The sequence below is a fragment of the Nannospalax galili genome, unplaced genomic scaffold, assembly GCF_000622305.1.
Source record: "Nannospalax galili isolate Female #2095 unplaced genomic scaffold, S.galili_v1.0 scaffold259, whole genome shotgun sequence".
Taxonomy (NCBI): Eukaryota; Metazoa; Chordata; class Mammalia; order Rodentia; family Spalacidae; genus Nannospalax; species Nannospalax galili.
The window spans coordinates 1,942,721-1,967,158 of NW_008344750.1; the positions used below are offsets into that span (position 1 = coordinate 1,942,721).

Consider the following 24,438-nt stretch of genomic DNA (forward strand, 5'->3'; position numbering starts at 1 on the left):
GCAAACTGTGGCTTATGGACCAGGGAACCCAGGGCCCCTAGGGCCTCCCCTGGTGGGCCTCACTGTATGTGTGGGAAAGAGGACTATATCTGGTACCAGCTCTGGCATGGCAGTTGGGGGAAGCAGGAACAGAGGGTTGAGCCTTATAGAGCCACAGCCCGCACCCCAGGAGATGACTCAGGCCCACGAGGTCAAGAGCAAGCCCATCAGATATGGAAGAATGCCTGGCAGCCATGCTGATGTGGAATTTTTCCCATTCCAAAGTCACCCAGAAATGGCGGGGGCAGTGGGACTCCGACGAGGCCGGTGTTCCACTGGGTGGCTGCCTGGTTCTGTGCTGCGGGCAGCTGGAGCTGAAAATTCAGTGTAGTCCCCAACCTTAGATCTGTGGGGTGGAGTAGGACATCCTGAACCTCAGCTCTCAGCCCTAATGGGCATCGAGGTGAGGGAAGTCAACTGAAACCAAGTGATAGGACCCTTTGAGTCCAGTCCCTTGTGCCCCCAGAGGTCCTGACTTTTAACCCCAGCTTCTTTACCAAAAATGTGTCCCTGGCTTGGAGAGTCGGGAGCCAGGAAGGCCTGCCTGCCTTGGGTCTTAAAGAGGCTCCAATATTTACAATAAAATTAAGGCAGCTAGTGCAGCCACCTTTTTCCCAGAGCCCTGGCTCCCCTCCCCAGCACTACCACCAAGCCACAGGAACCCTCCATCCCCTCTGTGGCTGGCTGAGGTCTCTGCCAAGCCAAAGGACTGGCTGCAGGACAATGGTCCCTCTGGCCCATTGGAGACAAGTAGGCCTTGTTGGGCTGGTGGCGGGGGCGCCCAAAGGAGTTGAATACGGCTTCTGTGCCTCCTGGGCAGGCGCGCAGGGGACCGGATGGGGGAAGGGGCCAAGGCGCCCATTGGCGGTGGCGCCAGGGGCCGGGCCATGCTGGTGGCCTCACCTGGCTGAGAGTGGTGATAGCGGCGCGGCAGCCGCTGCGGCGGCGGGGCGGAGGCACGGACCAGGCCTGGCGGAGCGCGCGCCCCGCCGCCCAGTGAGCGCCCTGGTCAGCGCCCCGGCGGCGGGGCCCCTGGGCCGACCCGCCACGCTGAGCCCAAGGAGAACCGGGCCAAGGTATGTCGGGAGGTCCAACACCCTTGCTGGCTTGTGCGATGATGCCTCAGTCTACTGTTTGAATACACTGTCCAAGTCACCAAACTGGGACAGTATGCTTGCCCCCCTACTCGGAGAGGTATAGGAGTGCCTCAGTGACTCCAGGGGCTGTGTCCTGCAGGCTCAGGTTAGTGGTTTGCCCCGTGCAGGTTGTTTCCCCAGACCCCCAGTGGGGTGGATGGGGCTGGAGAAGGCTGGCTGCAGAACTGGGCGGGAGCTGTGATCCTGTTAATGATTAATCTTGGACACCGTGGTCCGGGCCCTAGTGGAGGAGGAAGGGCAGGACTCTCCCCTTTCCCCACCTGCCTTCCCTAGAAGGGGCTGTCTCAGCAGGAGACATGGCCATGACCAGAGACAAACCCATGTGCTTGAAGGCCTTGCTGGTATGTGCCCCTGGGGGAGAAAGACCACTGAGGAGAAGCTTGTGGAGGTAGGACAGGAAATGTCCTACATGCATTTGCACAGTTCTGGGGTCCTGAACCAGTGCTCATCAAGGTTGGTCTGCTCCCTTGATGGCAGGCCAGCACTTTGGTAACAGCAGAGTATGACTGGTCCCTTCCCAGTGGAGACTCTCTCTTGGCTCCCTAGCTGTCAGTGGTGACAGGCACACATCTGGCTGCAGTAATCCACACTAGAGGGTGGGAAGCTGGCCTGACACCTGATCTCTGGGGTTACTGTGGTGACCAGTGCCATGGAAATCCTCAAGAGGAAAGAGGTGTGGAGGGAGGTCCAACCAGAATACTATCCTCTGCTGAAGGTATGACTGAAATCCAGAGGGTATGAGGGTTGTCCAAGGTCACTGGAGCAGCACAGCAGGGCAAACCTGAGCCCAAAAGCTGCTCTGTACCTTGCCCTACAAGGGAATGTTGCTCCTTCTCTAGAGCGAGGGTACTGAGGCTCAGGGATATTCAGTGACTTGTTCAAGGTCACATAGTTCAGAAGTGGCTGAGTTCACTCCAGATCCGAGCAGTTCTGCATGGTCCCTATCTCAGGACCCCAGTTCTGCCTGACTGAGGCATCCTAGCCCCTTGGATTTTCCTGAGCCATATCAAGACCCCTCCCCCTTGCCTGGCTCCCAGCTCTGCCTGACACTCCGGGGTGAGCAGGCTGTTACCCTAGGAGCAGAAACAACAGAGCCCTGTTCCCAGCTGTCACCTCAGGCTGCTTCATCCCCTGCGTATTGCTCAGGCACAGCCCTGCCTAAAGGAAGCTCCCTATGGGCAAAGAACGCCCGCTTCCTCTGCATCCCTTTCCCTTACTGGGTTCTGTGCTGTCTTGTCATCCAACAAGGGCTAAGTATGTCCCCTGCAGTGCTTCTCCCTGGGCTTCAAGGCACTGAGTAAGCCACCCTGTACAGGAAACAGGGATCACAGGGAGAAGAGTGGGGCATCCTGCTTGTGACAGGCTTCTTGAATTGCCTTGACTCTAGATAGGGCAAGGCAGGATGGAGTGGAAATGCCCCCTAAGAGTCACCAGACTGGGGATGTCTGGAATCACATGTGAGGGCTAATGGGAAGAATTGCCCAGGGGACACCTGTCTTCTCACATGCTTCTTTCAGGGCACAGATAAGGGCCCCAGTGGTGCCCTGACTTACAGTGACATGCTGGGCTAGTCCATCCCTCTTGGCATCAGTTTTGTTGGATGTGGAATATGAGGGCTAGGACAAGTTGGATATGGAACAAGGGAAATATAGGTCCTTGGAAGGGCAAGATGGCATTCTAAGGCATGTAGACCGACAGATCCTACATCCCATGCCAGGTGAGATCTAGAAGAATCTAAGAGGGTCATGATTGTAACCAGATTTACTTACGTGTGCCAAGCACCATGCCAAAGGCTGTGCATGCCTCACACCATTGGATCTTCCCAGCAACCTTCAAGAGTGTAACTGCACCTGTTAAAGAGAAAAATCCCTTGCCAGAGGTCATCCAGCTGGGGAGCTGTGGGGGCAGGACTTATAATTAGGGCACCTTAGAGTGTAGGGTAGAACAGTGGGTACATGGCAACTTATCCATATCTATAAACCCTTTCTACCAAGCCACTTTTTAGGCAGACAAGTGGATCACCAACCTTTAAATACTACCATAGGCATATCACAAAGTACACAAAATGTTTATTGCTGACTCCTACATACTCACCCCTGGAGGAAGACAGAGGAGGAAAGAAATGGGAAGGTGTAGATAATATTGCAAAATTTAAAACTAACAGGGCCAGAGACACGGTTCATTAGTTAGAGCACTGGTTGCTTTTGCAGAGGATCCGGGTTTGGTTCCCAGCACCCACATGGTGGCTAACAACCGTCTGTAACTCCAGTTCCAGGGAATTCAGCACCCTTTTCTGCCCTCCACAGGCATTGCACAGCTTGAGGATACTTAAATACATGTAGGCAATACACTCATACACATAAAATAAAAATAATAAAATATATATTTTTAAAAAAACTGCCTTCCAAATCATCGAAGAACACCCTCTCTTCTCAGTCACCAGGCCTAGAACCACTCAGGATCCATAACTCCAGACAAGGGGCAGTAGGGTAACAAGATATCAGGGCTGCGAGCTTGGAGGTGGTCCTGTGAACTAGCAAGTTAAGACTCAGATAAAATGCCTGCTGAGTGGTACTCCCTATCTCTGTTCTAGTCCCCTACTCCAGAGAGCCCAAGTGATGAAGCTCCCTACAAGTCACTCAGCAGACCCAACCTCTCCCAACTGCACCTTCTGCCAAGCACCCCATACTTCCCAGCTCTATTTCAGCACTGGCAGCTCCTTCCCATTTAGGAGACCTGCCTTAGAAATAATGAGGTGGAGGCCTGACTCCTACTAGCCACTGCTCCCTCCAGCTAGCCTAGGTTTTCAAGAAATATAAAAAATATAAATGAGTGTGGAAATTAAAGAACAGCTTAAAGGAGTCGGTTCTCTCCTCCCATGCGGGTTCCTGGGATCAAGCTCAGGTCATCAGTCTTGGTGGCAAGTGCCTTTACCTGCTTGCCAGTCTGTTCAGTCTGCTAATTTTAGTTAGTTTTTTTTTTTTTTTAGCTTTTTATTTATTTTTTATTTATTTATTTATTTTTTGTGTATGAGTGTTTTGCCTGCATGTGTGTAAGTGCACCGTGTGTGCAATGCCCATGGAGGACAGAAGAGGGCACTGGATCCCCTAGAAGTGGAGTTACAGATGGTTGTTAGCTACCACGTCAGTGCTGGGAACTGAACCTGAGTTCTCTGGAAGAGCAGCCAGTGGTCTTAACTAGTGGCGTGTTATTTTTAAATTTTTACTTTTCCCCAAAGTAATATAGACTCTGGTAAAATGAATGTATTATATATATATAAAAAAAATATATATATATATATATATATATATATATATGTATTTACAGAATCAAAATGGACATAATGAACTTTGGAAAAACTGTGAATCTAGTAGAGACCACTAGATTCACCCTGCAATCTTGAAATGAGACCACAAAGATTAGCCTCCTTTACCTCATTTGCTGTCACTGCTCATATTTCTTTGGTTAGGATCCAGTCATTTGAGTCTCCTCAACTGCAAGGGAGGATGGGAACTGCAGTCTATGTGGCCATGGAGGAAAGTGCACTGTCTTTGGAAGTTGGAAAGCACACATTTCTTCCACCAGGAAGCCTTGCTGAGGACACCCCAGCCCTTTCCCTACTGGGTCAGGTGTCCTTGGTGCCGCACCAAGCCTCAGCTAATGCTTCCTCCATTGCAGCTGTCCTTTCTTCTGTCTCCCCTGGGACTGGGAACTCCACACTTCCTGCAGGAGGTATCACGTGCCTCAGTGCACATCTATGGGTTAGTATACAACTATGATGATCACAAGAAAATGCCCACAATTTATTAATAGGTAGGAGGGAAAGCAAGTTAAAAACAAAGTGTGTGTGTCAGTGAAATGGCTCAACTGGTCAAGGCTCCTGCTGTCAAGCTTGACAACCTGAACTGGATCCTGGATCCTTGGATCCCATAGGTTAAAAGGAAAAAACTGACTCCTGCAAGTTGTCTTCTGACCTCCACAATACTCATCATGTTACAAGCACACCCCCACACACGTTCACACACGTACACACAAAAAAGTGTAATAATTGAAAAAAAATTAACAAAAAGGAAGTCTGCCTTCTCCCAAAAGACCCCTGCCACCATCTACATGAATATAGGAAAAGCACAGAGCAGCTAGAGCCAAAATCTTAATAACAGCACACTATCTGAATGGGGCTTTCTTCATCATGGTTGGTTTTGCTTTGTTATTTTTGATGAGGTCTCAGTATATAGTCCAGACTGACTCAACCTCATGATCCACCCTGCCTTAGCCAAGTGCTGATAGTATTCATTCTTTTCTTTTTTTGTGTTTTCCAGAACTTTTTATGAACCTATACTGCTTTTAACATTTAAAATATGGATTTATAGGGAGAGTGGTGAACATATGAGGTCACTGATACCCTAGGAAATCACCTGACCCTTCCACAGGGCTGAGGGCCCAGGTCTATTTTGTCTTTATTTGCCTTCCCACCCAACCCATTGTTTCACACCTTGCTGGGACATCTGGGTTCCACTCCATTCCTGCCATATGGAGGTGACAGCAGAAAGTCCCTAGTGAGGAGGGTGAGGGTATATCCATTCCTCAAAATACAGCAGGACACTGCTCAGTTCAAAGTCCATGTCTGTAAATCACATTCCTACTGTTTTTTTTTTTAATTTATTTATTTTTAGTTTATGTATCTGAATGTTAAGCTTGCATGTGTGTAAGTGTGCCTGTATCATGCAGTGCCTTTGTAGGACAGTAAACGGTGTTGGATCCCCTGGAAGTGGACAGTTGTTAGATGCCATGTCGATGCTGAGATTTGAACCCAGGTCTTCTGCAAGAACAACCAATGCTTTTAACTGCTGAGCCATCTCCCCAGCTCCCACATTCCTACTGTTTGATTCACTTCATAGAACCATCTTCAAAATAGACCAATCCAAAAGACAGACGAGCCACTGAATGTTAGAGGAAAAAAATAGAACAGCTGCATAGCCTAGTGCTGTGTGCATGGCAGGTGGTTTTTGAAAAGACCTGACACATAGTGACCCTTTAGAAATTAGCTTTATTAGGAGAAAGGGCCATGAGACCATGATTGGGCTTTGAGGTGGGAGGGGGCAGAAAAGGAACAGTACAATACATTAGGACAACATAAAAGGGAAAGAAAGGCTTCCCGTTAAAATCCAGAGCAGAATTTTATTACGAGGGACAGCTTGAAGCAAGAGTGAAAGAGCCATCATGGGCAGAATGAGGAGGCGAGGCCAAGAGAAGCGAGCCTTCAGAGAAATCCCTGGACCAGAGGAAAATACCTGGCCTCTACATCCTTTCAGGGAGTGGGGGGAAGTTTTACACCACGAGATTTAGTCTGGAATAGCCTTCACAACAAGGATCATGGAGGATCCTAGAGGGCAGGATCATAAATTAAAATCTACAAAAACCACAACACAGGGGTATCGAGATGACTCATTGAATAAGGCGCTAACCACCACACCTGACAACCTGAGCTCTGAGTTCAGTCCTAGGGACCCACATGGTAGAAGGAGAGAACTGTTTTCCACAAGTTGTCCTCTGACCTCCACATGAGCACCATGGCACATGCATTCCCCCCCCCCCCATAGATAAAAATATAATGTTTTTAAAAAGAAACAGAAGGTTTTGTCTGTTCCAGTGAGAGGGACTGGTGTGGCCTCATTTTTTTCAGGCTGTGGGATTTGGCCTCCTAGAGTGACCAGCATCTTAAAGGGACAGGTCCATGATCTAATAAGTGAAAACCTGCTTCTAGCACTCAGTGAGATTGGATCTCTGGGTTTTGGAGGGTTCCTTGGGGCTGCTGCTGTGAGGAAGGGGTTGCATGGAGGAGGAAGGGCTCAGAGCAAGTGTCGGATGCTCCATTTCCTGACAGAGTTGCTGGCTGTGTGCTCAGTGGGGATAAATGATTGTCATAATACTACTCTTTTTTTCCTTCTTTATTTTTTAATTTTATTATTATTATTATTATTATTATTATTATTATGGATTTTGGTGGTGGCAGAGGGGGACAGGGTCTCACTGTGTAGCCCTGGCTGACCTGGAACTTGGAACTTACTATGTATGGTCTTGAACTCAGTGTTTCAACTGCCTGAGTACTGGGATTAAAGATATATGCCACCATGCCCCACCACTGACTATTATTATTAATAATACTTAATTATAGTAATATAATAGTTTATTAATTATTATACAATAGTCTATTATTGCTGTTGTTTTATATGACACAATGTCTCACTATGTAAGCCCAGCCTGGCGTGGAATTCCCAGTCCTGCCTCCATCTCCCTAGTGCTAAGATTATAGGTGTGTAGTACCACATCCAGCTCTATTGACTTTTAAAAATTTTTAGACAGGGTCTCATGAAACAGGCTGACATCAACTCTCTATGTAGCTGAGGCTGACCTTAAACTCCTAATCCTCTTACCCTACCTTCCAAAACTGGCATATCCCTATGCCCAGACTTGCAAACTACTATTAATTAATGGTGACCTCCTTCATCTTTAGAGCCTTCTGTGTGAGCCATTACAGGGGTGTAGGCATCAGTGCTGAAGGGAGAATGTAGGAGGCCTTTCTGGATATAAAGAGACTCCTCTGACCAGGGACACAACTTAGAGGAAAATGGACTGAACCTAAGATTGCTGTGCTGACTAAGTCTGCACCTGGGGTTTAGGGCCAAGGTGCTTAGCACTGTCTCTTCTTGCCGAAGTCCTGGGAAAAAGCAGCATCTTCAGCCATCCTCACACCTACAAGGCTGGTTCAGGCTGTGTGTGACCCCCATTACTTGCCCATATCGGCTACCTGGGGTGGCTCATACCCTTTAGTGAAGGCCTTGTACTTTTGCAGGCCTCCCAGGCTGTTAGCTGCTCATACCTCAAGACTCTTGTAGGTGCTGATGAATTTCAGTCCCTGGCTGTCTCACATCTTCAAGTCTGAGAACCTGGCATGCATGTATTTGAACTCTGGATTAGCTGTTCTCTGCTAATGGCATGGCCTTTGCTTTCCTGAGCCTTGGTCTCTTTTCCCTGGGGAAAAAGAGCACAGAGCAACGAGGAGGCTTAAATGAGGTGCCCCCATAGGTGGATCAGTTCACATCCTGCCTCCCAGTTCCTCTCACAATCTACAAGCCTGTCCCAGGGCTCTCTGCAGGGCTCTGCAGTTGCTGTGCCCTTGGCCCAAGGACATCTAAAATTTTGCTGAGCCCTTGGGTGGAAGAGCTGCCTGGCTGTTGGTGTCCAGAGAGAGACAGGGATCAGCCAGGGCTGTCTGGCCAAAGGAAGGGAGAGAAGACCAGAGCAGCGCCTGCCAGGTGCTGGGGATTCCACTCATTATCCCCTGGGAGGGAGCTCATAAATATTCATACACACTGGAGAGGGTGGCAGGAGCCAGCCAGGTGCCTGCTGGGTATCATTGGAGCATTCCTGTCTCTGACTGCAGAGGCAGCCTGGGTGTTGGACTTGGCTCAGGTTGGGAGAAGAAAGGGGCAGCCAGTCACAGCCCAAGGTGAGTGTATCCCCTATGCCCCCAGCATGGGGAAGAGGGGGTTCTGCATGGTGGTAACATTCTCAGTCAGGCTTACCTTTCTGGCTGGGTTTCATGGTGTGCAGGATGTAGTGGATGAGTCCCACTTCTCCTTCAGTCGTGCAGGGTCCTAGCTGAATGGGAGGATGTTGGGTCTGGCCTGCTGCCAGTGATGGGGGCCAGCATGGCTGGGGTAACACGAGAGTAGGGATAGATGGGGATAATAACAGGGAAGCGTCTGTCCTGAGTATCCCAATCTGTCACCACCATGGGCAGAGAAGGTAGGGACCCAGGTTCTGGTCCTGATTCTACTGCCACAGTGCTGTGTGACCTTGAGTGTTCTCCTGTCCTCTTGGGTTTGGCCTCCCTGCTCCCCTAGAGACCATAAAGCTCAGACTGCACTGAGATCATTCTTGAACCTTCGACCTTAAACTTGGGGCCATTAGTCACTCATATGACTGTCTTGGGTTAGTGGGCACACAACTGGATGGAGCCAGCCTAGGACCCTGGGATAGCCATACTAAGAGTAACTAGAGGCAGCCCACACTCAGTCAGTGTCTGCTCTGTGCCAGCCCCAGGCCTGCATGTTCCGCCCCGTTAGCACCCTGTGATGGAGGAAATGTTGATATTATTTGGAGGACAAACTGGGACCCAGAGAAGGGCAAAGCCTTGCTTAACATGCACAGCAAGGAAACAACAGAGCTGGGATATTTATTTATTTATTTATTTATTTATTTAAATATCTTATTTATTATTTTTATTTTTTTATTTTTATTTTATGTGTATGAGTGTTATGCAGGCATGTATTTAAGTAAGTGAGCCTGTGTCATGAAATGGCCCAGACATCAGAAGAGGGTGTTGCATCCCCTGCAACTAGAGTTACAGATGGTTGTTAGCTGCCATGTGGATGCTAGGATTTGAACCCAGGTCTTCTGCAAGAGCAGCCAGTGCTCTTAACCGCTGAGCCATCTCTTCAGCTCCTATTATTTTTATTTTATGTGTATGAGTGTATTACCTGCATGTGTGTAAGTGCACTCATGTCGTGCAGTGCCCACGGAGGTCAGAAGAGGGTGTCAGATCCTGTGGAACTGGAGTTACAGATGTTTATCAGCCACCATATGGGTGCTGGGAACCGAACCCTGGTCCTCTGCAAGAGTATCCAGGGCTTTTAGGTGCTGAGACATCTCTCTAGTTCCCCCTTTTTTTATATTAAAAAATTTAAATTACATTTATTTCTTTATTGTAGAGAAGGGGCACATGGGGATAGTACAAGTGTGGAGGTCAAGGGACAACTTGTGGGAGTTGGTTTTCTCCTTCCACCATGTGGGTTCTGGGGATCAAACTCCTATCTTCAGTTCAGGTGGCAAGTACTGAGCCTGCTGTGCCATCTCGCTGACCCTATATTTTGTTTATTGAAACAAGGTCTCTCTGTGTAGCCCATTCTGTCTTCAGACTTACCATCCTCCCACCTCTACCTTCTGAGTTTTGGGGATTACAGGTGTGTGGCACCACACCAGGCTTCAGAGCTGGGATTTCAAACTAGACCCCCAGCCTGAGGTGCTGCTCTTTCTGGCTCTCACATGTGTCTTTCACATACCTCATCCTCACAGGCGTGTTCTTGTGTGTGTGTGATTTTCATATTTGACTTCCCTACTTAGCTTACTCATAGGGGTCATTTATCTGTTTTTAAACCCTTTTAAAAATATTTATTATTTTTATTGTATGTGAATGAGTGTTTTGCCTGCATATGTGTGCCACCTGTGTACAGTGCCCTCAGAGGCCAGAGGAGGGCATCAGATCCTCTGGAACTGGAGTTGTTAGCTGCCATACAGGTGCTGGGAATCAAACCTGAGTCCTCTGCAAGAGCAGTAAGTGCTCTTAACCACTGAACCATCTCTCCAGGCCCATTTATTTATTTATTTGGCATTTTGAGACAAGGTCTTGATCTGTAGCTTGTTCTGGCCTCTAACTCAAAATCCTCAGCCTACTGGGTGCTAGGATTATAAGCAAGTATCACCATACCCAGCAAACGGATATTAGATATTTTTGTAATCATTATTACAACCATTATTATTATTATTATTATTATTATTGTCTTTTGTGGTGCTGGAGATAGAACTTAGGGGCTTGCACATACTGAGCAAATCTCCCTCATGGGGACTTTGACATATACAGGGCTCACACGCATGACCCACCATGTGTCTGTCTCACCCATAGGCCATCTCCCATGTGACTGTCACTGAGGTGGTAACTGCCTGACCCAGGGTTTTATCCATACTCTTCCCTTAACTGTCCAAGCCTGGAGTGTCATTTATCAAACATTCACCAGGTACCAGGCTCGGGAATCTTGGGATGATTCACCTGCAGCTAACTACGGGGGAAATATCTCCTGTGAGGCAGGACTGCACCCTAGTTAATAATGATGATGATTGGGTAATTGTCATTGCTATTAATAATTAATTCTGAACCCCTGTCATTAGAACTCCAAAGCCTTAGGGCTATTTATCAGTCCGGGCTCCTGGCTGCTGGTCAACCTCTGTGCAGCTTCAGTTTGCACAGGGGCTCTTCAATGCTCGTGGAGGGGCCCTGAGCCTATTACTGTGTATCCACCATGTGCAGGTGGAGACAGGCTCAGAGAGGGGGAGGGTTGTGGCCAATTTTCACAGAATCCATGCAGGAAGAGGGTGACTAACCTTGGATATCTCAGCAGACTAGCTCAGAAGAACCTGCCTCCAGGTCCCCTTCTTCCTGACTGCTGACTGGCTCTGCCCACTGAGACCAGACTATTCTGTGTCCCTGAGACAGAGCCCCTGGTCATGTTGGCCTTCTTCACCATGTCCTTCCCCCAGGCTTGGGCTACCCCAGGCAGGGGCAGCTGTGAACAAAGCAGGACACTGGATATCATGGAGGTTCACAGACCTGACCTCAAAATCCTGCCCCCTCTTTACCTTGGTGAGTGACTCTGCAAGCCATGTCACCTCCTAGAACCTCAATCTACCCATGTGCATTTAAAATGGGGTGACCATCGGGTACAGTGGCATTCACTAAGTGGAATCAGTTAATTGCTATGGAGAAGCTCCTGTCCTAGGCCTGGTTCCTCTTAGCAGGAGTTCAAAAGTGTCATTAGAGAGTGGAATGGCCTAAGATTCAGCAGCCAGCAGGGCTTGGCACACACAGAAGCATGACAGGGTTTGAGAAAGGCCAAAAGGGAGAATGAGTGAAGGAGTGAGCCAGTAGGGGACACTCTGCCCTGGGTAGGGCCAGGTGGCACCTGATTGGCAGTTCAAGAGTCTGGTCTGCCCCCTGCTGCCAGACCTCCACTCCAGACCTCCACTACTGCAGCTTCTCAGAGTTCCGGAAAGGACCATGGTGAGTGCACTGCCTGGGTAAGGTGGGTCTTCAGGATTTCCAGAGGGCCAACTATAAGAATTTTGATCCCTCTCCATTCTAATGCCAGAAAAACAAAGACCCTTGGCTCCACTGTCTGTTTGGGGCTTGGGACTGTCTGTGAGTTGACTTTGTGCTAGGCTCCTGAAGAAGAGGAGGCTGGTGGCTGACAGGAACTCAGAGTGACAGATTTGTGGTTAGTGACATCCCCTTTCCTACCCCCACCACTTCTTGTTGAAAGCACGTAGCAGATCCTCAGGGGCTCAGGAGGGTTGCAGCCAGTATTCTGAGTGATGTTGATGTACTGGCCCATCTCAGAAGGCTCCTATGGGCCCAGCCAGACTCATCTCCTCAGCTTCTCTAATTTATAGATGAGAAACAGACTCCAAGGAGGTTCCTGATTTGTTTGAAGGCTCAGTGCTAAGTCTAAGCCCAGGCCCGAGGGATCCAGAGCTTGAGGTTAACACCTTCCCCTTCGGGACCCTCCTGATGGGCTCATCCCTTCAAGCAAACTTTAATTTGCTGATGTTTTTTGCTTGTTTGTTTGAACTCTGGACCTTCACCCTCCCTGGGATTATAGTCATATGTCACCATACCTGATTAGCACTTGGTAAACTTTAAAAAATATAAGTAGGTATGTGGTTCAGCGGTAGAATTCTTGTCTGGAATGCAGGAGGCCCTAGATTAATCCCAACACTGCCTCCCCCCACCCCCAAATTAAATGTAATATAGTGCCTTATTCTTCTTTTTTTTTTTCCTTTTGAGACAGGGTCTCATTGTATAGCTCTTGCTACCCTGGAACTCACTATGTTGACTGGGCTGGCCTCAAACTCACAGAGATCCACCTGCCTCTACCTCCCAAGTGCTGTGATTAGAGACATGTGCCACCACACCTGCCTTGTCTTTTCTTATTAAAAAGTAGTATTATGTTCCTTGTAAAAATGCAACTATTATGAAAATATACAATTTAGAGAAATCCTCATTTTTATGCCTCTCCCCAGCTGCGCTGGGAGGAAAGCACTCTTGAATGTAGAATACAGTTGAGAATCTCTAACCCAAAATCTGAAATTGGAGATGCTCCAAAATCTGAGGGTTTTTGTTTGTTTGTTTTCTTTTGTTTGTCTTTTTGAGACAGAGTCTCCTTGTAGTCCCAGCTGACCTGAACTCACGACGTAGACCAGGCTGGCCTTGAACTCACAGTGATCCACCTGCCTCTGCCTCCCAAGTGCTGGGACTAAAGGCATGTGCCACCATGCCCAGCCAAAATCTGAAACTTTTTGAACAACAACATATTGCTGGAAGTGGAACATTCCATACCTGATCTCATGTAGTAAGTCACAGTCAAAACACAGGTATCCTGCAAATATTATAAAAAATTATCTCAAGCTGTGCATTTTAGGTAAATAAGAAACACAGGCCTTTAGTCCCAGTACTTGGACAGAGGCAGGTGGATCTTTGTGAGTTCAAGGCAAGCCTGGTCTATACAGTGAGTTCCAGGCCAGCTGGGGCTACAGGGAGACCCTGTCTCAAAAAAGACTAAAAAAAATTAATTTCATGTTTAGACTTGGGTCCTATATCCAAGATATCTTCTGTGTGTGTGTGTGTGTGTGTGTACACGTGTGTATGTGTGTGTTTGTGTGGGTACATATGTACATGTATGCACATTCATGTAAGTTAGAGGTCAACATAAGGATATCTTCCTCAAATGCTCTTCACCTTATTTTTTGAGGCAAGGTCTCTCATTGAACCCAGAGACTCACTGATTGGCTAAGCTGGCTAGACAGAGAGCTCCAGATATCCACTGTCTTCACCTCCCCAGTGCTAGGATTATAGGTGTGTACCATTGTACCTGGATCGTTAAAAAATGTAGGTATTGGGAGATTGAACTCAGGTCCTCATGCTTGTGTGGTAAACATTTTACCAACTGAACTATCTACCCAGGCCCTTCAAGTTTTCTCTTTATGTATATACAAATATCCTTAAAAAGTTTTAAATGAAAAAATCTGAAACACTTGTTCCTAAGCATTTTTGGTCAGGGATATTTAATCTGCACAGTCCTTCAGGTGCTTTTTGCTTTTTGGGGGCCTTCATGTATTTATGCTTCTAGAATGTCTCTGTCTCCTCCACCCTGTTGGTGGTTTTTAAAATATATTTTTAATTTTTAATTTATTTTTATTCATATGAATGTTTTGCCACGTGTTCAGTGCATATGAAGTCCAGAAGATGGAGATGGTGTCAGATGTTTTGGAACTGGAGTTACAGATGGTGGTTAGCTGTCATGTGGATGCTGGGAACCAAACCCAGGTCCTCTTCAAGAGCAGCCAATGTTCTTAACTGCTGAGCCATCCCTCCAGTCCCTATTGGGTTTTTTTTTTTTTTTTTTTTTTTTTTGAGACAGGGTCTTCCTGTAGCCCCAGCTGTTCTGGAACTCACTATGTAGACCAGGCTGGCCTTGAACTCACAGGGCTCCACCTGCCTCTGCCTCCCGAGTGCTGGGATTAAAGGCATGCGCCACCACGCCCGGCCCTATTGGTATTTTTTTTAAAGGTTATTAAATTTTTGTGTATTTCACACATAAAATCATCTTTATACCACCTTCCCTTTTAGCACCCTCCCATAGACCCTCTCCCCCCGCACTGGAATTCATACATTCTGTCATTTGTGTTAAGGCCTATTATGTAAAGTTACTATCCAAGATGTCCCTCAGTGCAAGTTCATTGACCTGGATTTAGACAGCCTATCCAGAGTCTCTCCCTTCAAGAAGATCAGCTCTTCATCACTCAGCAGTAATCAGCTGCCAATAATTCTTCGACTAAGATTGGGGCTTGCTGTTCATTTCCACAGTTCTGTGCTGGGTTTTTGTCTGCTTAAGTTTCATGGGTCTTGTGCATGCTGACACCGTTGCTGTAGGTTTGTATGAAAAGAGTCCCAGGAGCCTGTAGGACTATTTCCATATGGTCATGCACCTCTAGGAGTCCTGTCCAAGGACCGACACTCTGCCAACTCTTATTCTCTGTGCTTTGGCCATTTGTGTTCCTGGCCCTCTGTTGCATGAGGGAGCTTCCTTGGTGAGAACTGAAAGATACATTAGTGTTCTCTTCATCCTATGAGTCTTAGGTGTGGAGGTTGCATCCTGGATGTGCCACTTAGGCTTGGACAATTCACAGATAATCTCTGTGTGTGGCCAGTGGTAAAACTCTGTAATAATCTGTTGAAAAAGAAGCTACTTTGATGGGTAGTGCTTGGGATACTTGTCTGTAAATTTAAGGATACATATTTTGCATATAGTAAGAAATTACATATATCTAGGATAAGAGAGCCTTTGGGTTTTCCCTAAGACCTATGACCTCTCCAGCTATGTGTATTTGGCTAGATTTACAGTACCACTCATGAGTTTCCTCCCATTGAGTGGGCTTTAAGTCTAATTAGGTAGCTGTTGATTACCCCTAAGATAAGAGCACCATTACTGTACCAGTTCGTTTGCTATGCTGGTCATTGATGTGGTTTTTAGGCCTTGAAGCTAGAGTTGGATTATTGATTGATGTTCTCCCTTACCAGCTTGTGTAGTGCTCTTGTGTAGCTATGAGAGCTAACCTTCAGGAGAGGTGGCTTCCAGGTCAGTTCTAGCTCCATTGTTCCAAATCCTGTGTCCAAAATATGCCCTGTCTTCAGCAATAGGGTCTTACCATCAGGTTCTGGAAGGCAATCAAGGACTGTGGCAATATCCTGTGTAATTTTGGGATTCTCTTGAACCACCCTGGCCAACAACTCAAAGGAAAGTTTCTCCTGTCTGACACTGCTTCTTGTTATGTAGTCCTCAGCTATACTTATGGACTCAGGTGGGGATAGTGCACATGCAATTCTTCAGTAGATCTCTGGACCAACACAATTCCCTCCAGTTCTATTGGCATTTTTAAAAAGATTTAATTATATGTTATGTATGTGTATCTCTGTGTGTGTATGTGTACATGAGTGCAGGTGCCCACAGAGTCCAGAAGAGGGAATTGGCTCCCTTGGAGCTGGAGCTACAGGCAGTTATGAGCCACTTGCCATGGGCGCTGGAAGTTGAATTCCAGTTTGCTGGAGAGTAGCAAACCCTCTTAACCACTGAGCCTTCTCTTCAGCCCCTCTATTGGTGTTTTTTGTTTTGAGACAGGGACTCCTATAGTCCAAGCTGGCCTCAAACTGGCTTATGTAGCCAAGGATGACCTTGAACTCCTGATGTTCTTGGCTCACTCTACAAATACTAGGATTATAGACAAGCATTATTACGCCTGGCCTCTTTGCTTTGCATCTATTTATTTATTATTTATTTTCAGTGCTGGGGAATTGAACCAAGATCTCAAGCATGCTAGACAAGAAACTAGATCATGGTGTGTATTCAGGCTGGCTTTTTTTTTTTTCATCTAGAGATGACTCCTGGGAATGGGGCTGATGATGGTCCTTTTGGTCCCCTGCTGATAGTCACTCAAGCTGTTTCTAATCACTTGTCATACATGACTTTATACATTTGTCCAAGTGTTTCCACAGAACAGTGACAGGTCAGAGAACTTAAACCTCCTTTGAAATCACTGCCCTCTGGAAACACTCTTCTGAGCCCTTGCTCAGCCTTACAGAGTGAGCAAGAATTTCTCATTGCCATGAGAGGGGCAAAATTCTCTCTTGGATAATTTCTGCCTCTGTAAATTGCCTTGTCATGTACTTTCCTGTGAGAGATATTTCTAAATGATGAACCACCTTGTCAGGGGTGGACCTGGAGAGTCTCTCTCTAGCAGTTGTAGGCACCTTGGGTGACTTTCCAAGGCCTCCTAGGAGCACTTGGTAATATGTCAAGCATGTATTCGCCGGGCAGCACATATAACCTCTTGAAGCCTCAGGGGCTCAGGCACATGAGCTGGGATAGAAATGGAAAGTTTTGAACCTTGGCTTTACAGCTAAGGGGAGGTAGAAAGCCCCACCCCCCAAGCCTTAGCTCTCTCCTGAACTCCAGTTCCAAAGCCTGAACCTTGCCCATGACCACCCACATTTTGGTCCCCTGTGGTCCTTGCATTCAGATCAAACCTCCCCTCAAATAAACAAACAACAATAACAACAGCAAAACACCAAGACATCCTATTAAAATGAAAGAGTAAGCATTTTTTATTTTTAAAAATATTTTATTTATTATTTCTATTTTATGTGTATGAGTGTATTGCCTGCATGCATGTGAGTGCATCTGTCTTGTGCAATGACCGAGGAGGTCAGACACGGCGTCAGATCCCCTGGAATTGGAGTTAGGACGGTTGTTAGCAGCCACGTGGGTGCTGAGAATCAAAACTGGGACTTCCACAAGAAGAGTTAGTGCTCAGAACCGCTGAGCCATCTCTCCAGCCCTAGTAAGCAATTTTAATATAAATATATCCCATGCAATATTTGGGACACATACAGCTAAATATATATTTTTAAATTTATTGCTCATTTGAAACTCAAATCTAACCCAGCAGTCCTGCCTGCTGGTAGTCAGAGGGCAAAGGAGTGTGGTCTGGCTAAATGGGTGATCTGAGCCACCTTCTTCCAAGTGATGAGCCTTAGTTTCTCCATCTGCCTTCTCTCTAGACTGACCCAGAGGAGCAGGGGCTTCTCTCAGGGCAGCTGGGAGGGTGGTGCAGGGACAAGAAAGGCTAACTCTGCCTTCTGAAATAGAAAGAATTCTCTCCTATAAACAGACTGGTTCACAGGACACTGAGAGGGGTTCTTTTTGTCCTTTTCCCTAGGAATGCACTTTACTATAAAGCCCAAAAGGTCTACAAAGGAGGCAATGACCACTAATGTCTTCACCAAGCAGCTGACAATTAGAATCATGCCACAGAACCTTCTCTCCACCCATTTCTCCTCCTCTCAGGGAGTTCAGCCAGTCTCCTGTATGTGCGTGTGTGTGTGTGTGTGTGTGTGTGTGTGTGTGTGTGTGTGTGTGTCTTTGTCTGGCCTTTGCTGGGTTTCCACAGAGCTCCACCCATTTCTCCTCCTCTCAGGGAGTTCAGCCAGTCTCGTGTGTGTGTGTGTGTGTGTGTGTGTGTGTGTGTGTGTGTGTGTGTGTGTGTCCTTGTCTGGACCTTGGTGGGGTTCCACAGAGCTGGCAAAGGCAGATCCCTGCTGTGGGCCCTGGCAGCCCCTGGGGCCAGCCCCCTGACCCTTGCTGTATTCTGTCTGTGCTGTTCCCAACAGGTGCCCGAGATGCCGCTGCTGCCAAAGAAGCGCTGGGAGTCCATGGCCAAGGGGCTGGTGCTAGGAGCTCTCTTCACCAGCTTTCTGCTGCTGCTTTACTCCTACGTGGTGCCCCCGCTGCACCCCAACGTGGCTACCACGTGAGTGAACTGAAGAGTGGGAGTGGGGAGGGGCTTCTCCACAGGCTATAACAGCTGAAGCACCTTTCTGATCCAAAGCGTTCTTCTAGACAGCCACTCTGCACCCTGCACTATGCTGTGCCAGCCAGACATTCTGGAGGAACTCTTGGTACAACCATGGTCTGGGTGTGCACCTTTGAGAAGAGGGGATAAGGACAGAGCCTGCCTTACAGAGCAGGTGTGTCACCTAACATTGAGTCCAGGGCTTGAATGATCACCTGAGGCTGCAGTAGGGCCACAGTGGGGGCAGGGGTGAAGTGTGAGTTGCCCAGAGCTCTCAGCTGGCACAGGGCCTGGATTCTTTTCAGTCTTGTGCACCCGACTATTTCACATCGTCCCTCACAGGGCTGCGCAGGATAGGCCTATGCTAGTTGGAGGGATTAAGTGAATCTGGAGACTACAGCCAGTGGGTGAATGCTTTTTTCCTTTAACTTTAAAATGGCAATTTCAGGCAGGGGATGCAGCTCAGTTGGCAGAGTGCTTGATAGCATACAGAGAGCCCTAGGTTCAAGCTCCAGGACTGCATAGACCAGGTACAGCTGCCCATGCCTGTAATCCTAACACTGGGGAGGTGGAGGTAGGATCAGAAGTTCAAGGTCATCCTTTAGACAGAAAGGCCAGGAATTCAGCAACAGCCTGCATGCCTGATCTCACTCGGATCTCACCCCAACACTATGAATGGGGCTTGTGTTTCTCCCCTATCACAGGTGCCAGAGAGACCAAATCACTGGCCCTGCCCCAGACTCCCCTGCCACCACTGTCACCAGCAGTCCTGGTGTAGAGCTCAGTCCCCCTGCAACTCCTGACACTTCTCCATCCTCTGTCTCCCCAGAACTTCAGAGTCCACAGCTCCCTGCTCCCCTGCTTCCAGTGAGCCAGAGACCAACAGGTCTGCCGGAGGGTGCCAACCCCAGCAAAACATCGTTTTCATGAAGACGCACAAGACGGCCAGCAGCACGCTGCTCAACATCCTCTTCCGCTTCGGCCAGAAGCACGGGCTCAAGTTCGCCTTCCCGAATGGGCGCAACGACTTCCACTACCCATCCTTCTTCGAGCGCAGCCTGGTGCAGGACTACCGGCCAGGGGCCTGCTTCAACATCATCTGCAACCACATGCGCTTCCACTACGAGGAAGTGCGCAGGCTGGTGCCGCCCGGCGCCACCTTTATCACGGTGATCCGCGACCCTGCGCGCCTCTTCGAGTCCTCCTTCCACTACTTCGGGTCCATGGTGCCCCTCACGTGGAAGCTCTCGAGCCGGGACAAGCTGGCGGAGTTCCTGCAGGACCCCGACCGCTACTACGACCCTAGCGGCTACAACGCGCACTACCTCCGCAACCTGCTCTTCTTCGACCTGGGCTACGACAGCGGCCTGGACCCCAGCAGCCCGCGGGTGCAGGAGCACATCCTGGAGGTGGAGCGCCGCTTCCACCTGGTGCTGCTGCAGGAGTACTTCGACGAGTCCCTGGTGCTACTGCGGGAGCTGCTGTGCTGGGACCTGGAGGACGTGCTCTACTTCAAGCTCAACGCCCGCCGCGACTCGCCAGTGCCGCGCCTCTCGGGGGAGCTGTACCGCCGCGCCACCGCCTGGAACCTGCTGGACACCCAGCTCTACCGCCACTTCAACGCCACCTTCTGGCGCAAGGTGGAGGCCTTCGGCCGCCGGCGCATGGCCAGCGAGGTGGCCACGCTGCGCAGCGCCAACGAGCGCATGCGCCGCATCTGCATCGACGGAGGTCAGGCGGTGGACGCTGCGGCCATCCAGGAGTCGGCCATGCAGCCGTGGCAGCCGCTGGGCGCCAAGTCCATCCTGGGTTACAACCTCAAGAAGAGCATCGGGCAGAGGCACGAGCAGCTCTGCCGGCGCATGCTCACGCCCGAGATCCAGTACCTGTCGGACCTCGGTGCCAATCTCTGGGTCACCAAGCTCTGGAAGCACCTTCGGGACTTCCTGCGGTGGTGACATCCCTCGGACCAGCGGCTTGCCTGCTCCCTTGGAGGGCTGGGCAGGGACCCGCTGGCGCTGGCCTTCCCTGGCCCCTCCTGGTGCCACCCTGGGAACCAGGGTGTGGCGGGGCTTCCCTGGGGTCATTAGCCAGCCTGGGGTCATCTCCCTGGGAGATCAGTATTTGACTAATTCTGCTGTTTTTGTTTTTTTGTTTTTGTTTTTTGTTTTTTTGTTGTTGTTGTTAAACCCCCCTCCCCTCTTTTCAGCTTCCTCTTTAACGGGAGATTCTGAAGTAAAAGAATTTTATGTGTTTTTGTTAATCGACTTCACTGTGGTGACTGGAAAGGCCCTGGGGTTGGGGGACCCAGAGAGCACAGTGAGACCTTTGGAAGGGTGATTGTAGAATGGAGCACAGTGTTGGGGAGGGTGGAGGAGGAGGGCAGCGACCTGGTATGTGAGTTACATGCAGAAGCTGGAAAATCATGTATGTGACTGAGCACTGGTTATGTGACTGGTACTAGGCTGAGTGTGCTTTGAACATTATCTCAACTCCACCAAAATTCAGTGGCTTGGGGATATGAATTATCTCATGTAACAGACCAGGAAAGAGGGAGTATCACCGGACTAACATCACAGGGCACCTGGTAGGTGGAAGTGGTGGCCACATTGGAACACAGTTTAAGAATGAGCTGGGCATGGTGGTCTTTAATTCCAGCACTCCAGAGGCAGAGGCAGGCAGATCTCTGTGAAATCAAAGCTAGCCTGGGGTGGTCTATATAGTCAGTTCCAGGCCAGCTGGAGACCCTGTCTCAATGCCCCCCCCCAAAAGAATAGATGTGTGCATGCATGTGTGTGTGCATGTGCGTGCATGTGATAGGGAGGCTGAGAACATTTCCTGGGGTGTGGACAGCAGGGCCCAGGCTACGTCATCTCGCTAATCCTCACAATTTCCACAGTAAACCTTTGAGGCAGGCACAATTACTGCTCCATTTCCTGTTGTGGGAATTAGGGGGGTAGGGATGATCCTAAGAGGGGTAGGGATGTGCCGCGGGAGGGGGGTGTCATATCATAGGGTGTATAAGACTCAGGACCACAAGTACCTTCCATTTTCAGTACCATTTCAGACCACTCCTCTGCCCCTAATCCTCCCACCCTTCACCAACAGCTTTTGTTTCCACTGCCCCTCTCACTTATGCTGCCCCACACAGCTGCTCTGTAATCTCGGAGCTATCTGGTATCCACCCAGTAGCACACATTTGTCTGGATCCTCTTGTGGACTGTTTCCAGAGGTAAAGATGACCACCAAGGCACCTGAGCATGGCCAGGTGTCACCAGGTAAGGATGTACCCGATTTTATCTCCCTGCAGCCAGTCTCCCCAAACCAACGGTGCCCTTTTAGGAGTGTAGGACTCTGACGCTTCCAACTAGGAGCTGAATGACCAAAGTCACAGTCAAATGACAGTTGAGAACTTTGCACGGAGGTCCAAGCCAAGAGCCCGCATATGGAATCTGAATTTCCACAACCTCATGGCTTTATCGACCAAAGCTCTAAGAAATGACATACTATCTAAGGCCACATAGCTAATTAGCACCAAAGTCAGATTGAAAACTGAGAGCAGTCATCTCTTAATCTCTACTAAATTTGGGTTGATTAGGTCTCCTGGGACTAAGCTTCTGGCCCAAGCAGGATGTGGAGGGTTACGGTGGCCAATTTCCCAGTTTTTTTGAGACTGCCCTGGTTATTTGTTTTTTCTTTGTTGTTTTTCTGTTTTTTGTTTGTTGTTTGTTTTCTTTTGAGACAGAGTCTCACTCTGTAGCCTGTGCTGGACTAGACCTCTCTATGTAAACCTGGATGGCCTCAAACTCACAGAGATCTGCCTGCCTCTGCCTCCTAAGTGCTGGGATTAAAGGCAGGCACCATCATGGCTAGGAACACTGTTCTGATTTTACCACTGAAAGTTCCCCATCCCAAAACAAAGAAAAAACAAATAACCAGGGCAGTCTCAAAAAAACTGGCACAGTTGGCCACCTTAACCTTCCACATCCTGCTTGGGACAGAGCTTAGTCCCAGGAAACAGAATTAACCCAAACCTAGTAAGAGATTAAGAGCTGACTGCTCTCAGTTTTCAATCTGACTTTGGTGCTAATTAACTACGTGATTTAGATAGTATGTTACTTCTCAGAGCTTTGGTCGATAAAGCCAGGAGGTTGTAGATATTCAGATTCCATATGCCAGCTCTTGACATAGAACTTGGCACAAAGAAGTCCACAATTGTCTCTTGGCTGTGACTGGTTATTCAGCTCCCAGTTGGAAGCCTTAGAAAGAAAGAAGGCGGCGGGGGGTGGGCTGGAGAGATGGCTCAGCGGTTAAGAGCACTGACTGCTCTTGCAGAAGACCTGGGTTCGATTCCCAGCACTCACATGGTGGCTACGAATCATCCTTAACTCCAGTTCCAGGGGAATCCAAAGCCCTCTTCTGACCTCCACAGGATTGCATGACATGGGTGCACATACATGCAGGCAATACACTCATACACATAAAATAAAAATAAATAAAATATTAAAAAAAAAGAAAGAAAGAAGGCGGCTCAGATCACCCATTTAGCTAGGCCACTGCCCATACATTACTTTCCCCCTCTGACTGTCAACAGGCATGACTATTGGGTTATATTTGAGTTTCAGAAGAGCAATAAAATTTTAAAAATTAGTTGTATATTTAATATGTTTCACAAGATATATTAAAAATTGCTGGGGCTGGAGAGATGGCTCAGTGGTTAAGAACATTGACTGTTCTTGCAGAAGACCCAGGTTCAAATCCCAGCACCCACATGGCAGCTAACAACTGTCCATAACTCCAATTCTAGGGGATCTGACAGCCTCTTCTGTCTTCCTCAGGCATTGCACAACATGGGTGCACTCACCTACATGCAGGCATAACACTCGTACACAAAATTAAAATAATAAAATATTTTTAAAAATTGCTTACTTGGGGGTTGGAGAGGTGGCTCAAGCAGTTAAGAGCACTGGCTGTTCTTGCAGAGAACCCTGGGGCAGTTCCTGCCTCCCTCATGGGTCACAGGCACTCCACTGGCATTTTCCTCTAAAGCCAATGACCTGCCAACAGAAGGACATGTCTTCGGGTATACCATGCCAGTATGGTGATGAACCCTGCCAGGCTTCAGCAGGACCCCTATTGCTCTCCCCCCACACCATGGTTACACCAGTTCTGCCCCTCAGACATCTTGGCTAGACAGCTGTCACTAGATGTACCTCCAGATAGTAGGACTTGGTTTGGGTGACCCTGGGAGGAGGGTATGGAGGGAGTGTCCACAGGGCACAGAGCCTAAGCACGTGGTTTCATACCTGGACCTGCCTAGGAGTTGAAGATTTGGCTACAAGGCTGCAAGACCTAACCCTTCTCAAGCCATTTGTGCCAGGAGAAGAGAATGAGGGCTATAGATCTCCCCTTACTGCTTCCACATGGCTCAGGGTCTTTGCACATGACAGTCTGTATCGCTGAGTACACCTGTCTCACTGAGTACACCTATCTCACAGCAACTCTTCTGATGGAGCTTCCTCAATCAGAATCCTGCATCTTTTTCAGAGTCGGCACTGCTTACTGTGACCATTTTCCTCACTCACTTAACTGTCAGGCTTATGAAGCATGTGCCATATTCACTGTGCTAATCTTCATACACATGATCCTGTGTTACGCATCCAGGGATTGAGTGGCAGAAGTTAGGAAGGACCAGAGGCAAGGCTTGAACCCTTGCCTTCTCTAACCCTAAGTCCTGCATCCTTAACAACTTTCTACCCTGGCCATTGAAAGATGGCTAGTCTAGTCAAGGTTTAAGCATGAGCACCGTACTAGCAAGTCCCAGAATGCCTTGCAGAAGAAATGGCTTTTGAGCTGAACCTCTTAGGTGGACATGGTAAGAGAACATTCTAGGTGAAAGAAGAAAAGCCAGAGAGATGAGAAAGAGGAGAGGTGCCGTGAA

The 24,438-nt window shown here is 48.5% G+C and overlaps 1 protein-coding gene across 4 annotated transcripts; it reads left to right on the forward strand.

The window, feature by feature from the left end:
• Positions 1 to 1,041: 1,041 nt before the first annotated feature.
• On the forward strand, positions 1,042 to 20,764 carry Gal3st1 (galactose-3-O-sulfotransferase 1). 4 transcript variants are annotated; one of them, XM_008841049.2, is made up of 3 exons: positions 1,042 to 1,115; positions 18,316 to 18,455; positions 19,327 to 20,764. In XM_008841049.2, exons 2-3 carry the CDS (start codon positions 18,325 to 18,327, stop codon positions 20,453 to 20,455), a joined length of 1,260 nt encoding a protein of 419 aa, XP_008839271.1. In that variant the 5' UTR covers positions 1,042 to 1,115; positions 18,316 to 18,324; the 3' UTR covers positions 20,456 to 20,764. The 4 variants fall into 4 exon arrangements, with proteins under 4 accessions (XP_008839271.1, XP_008839272.1, XP_029423185.1 ...); XM_008841050.2 differs by lacking the exon at positions 1,042 to 1,115 and adding an exon at positions 8,642 to 8,706; XM_029567325.1 differs by lacking the exon at positions 1,042 to 1,115 and adding an exon at positions 12,075 to 12,093.
• Positions 20,765 to 24,438: the final 3,674 nt, after the last annotated feature.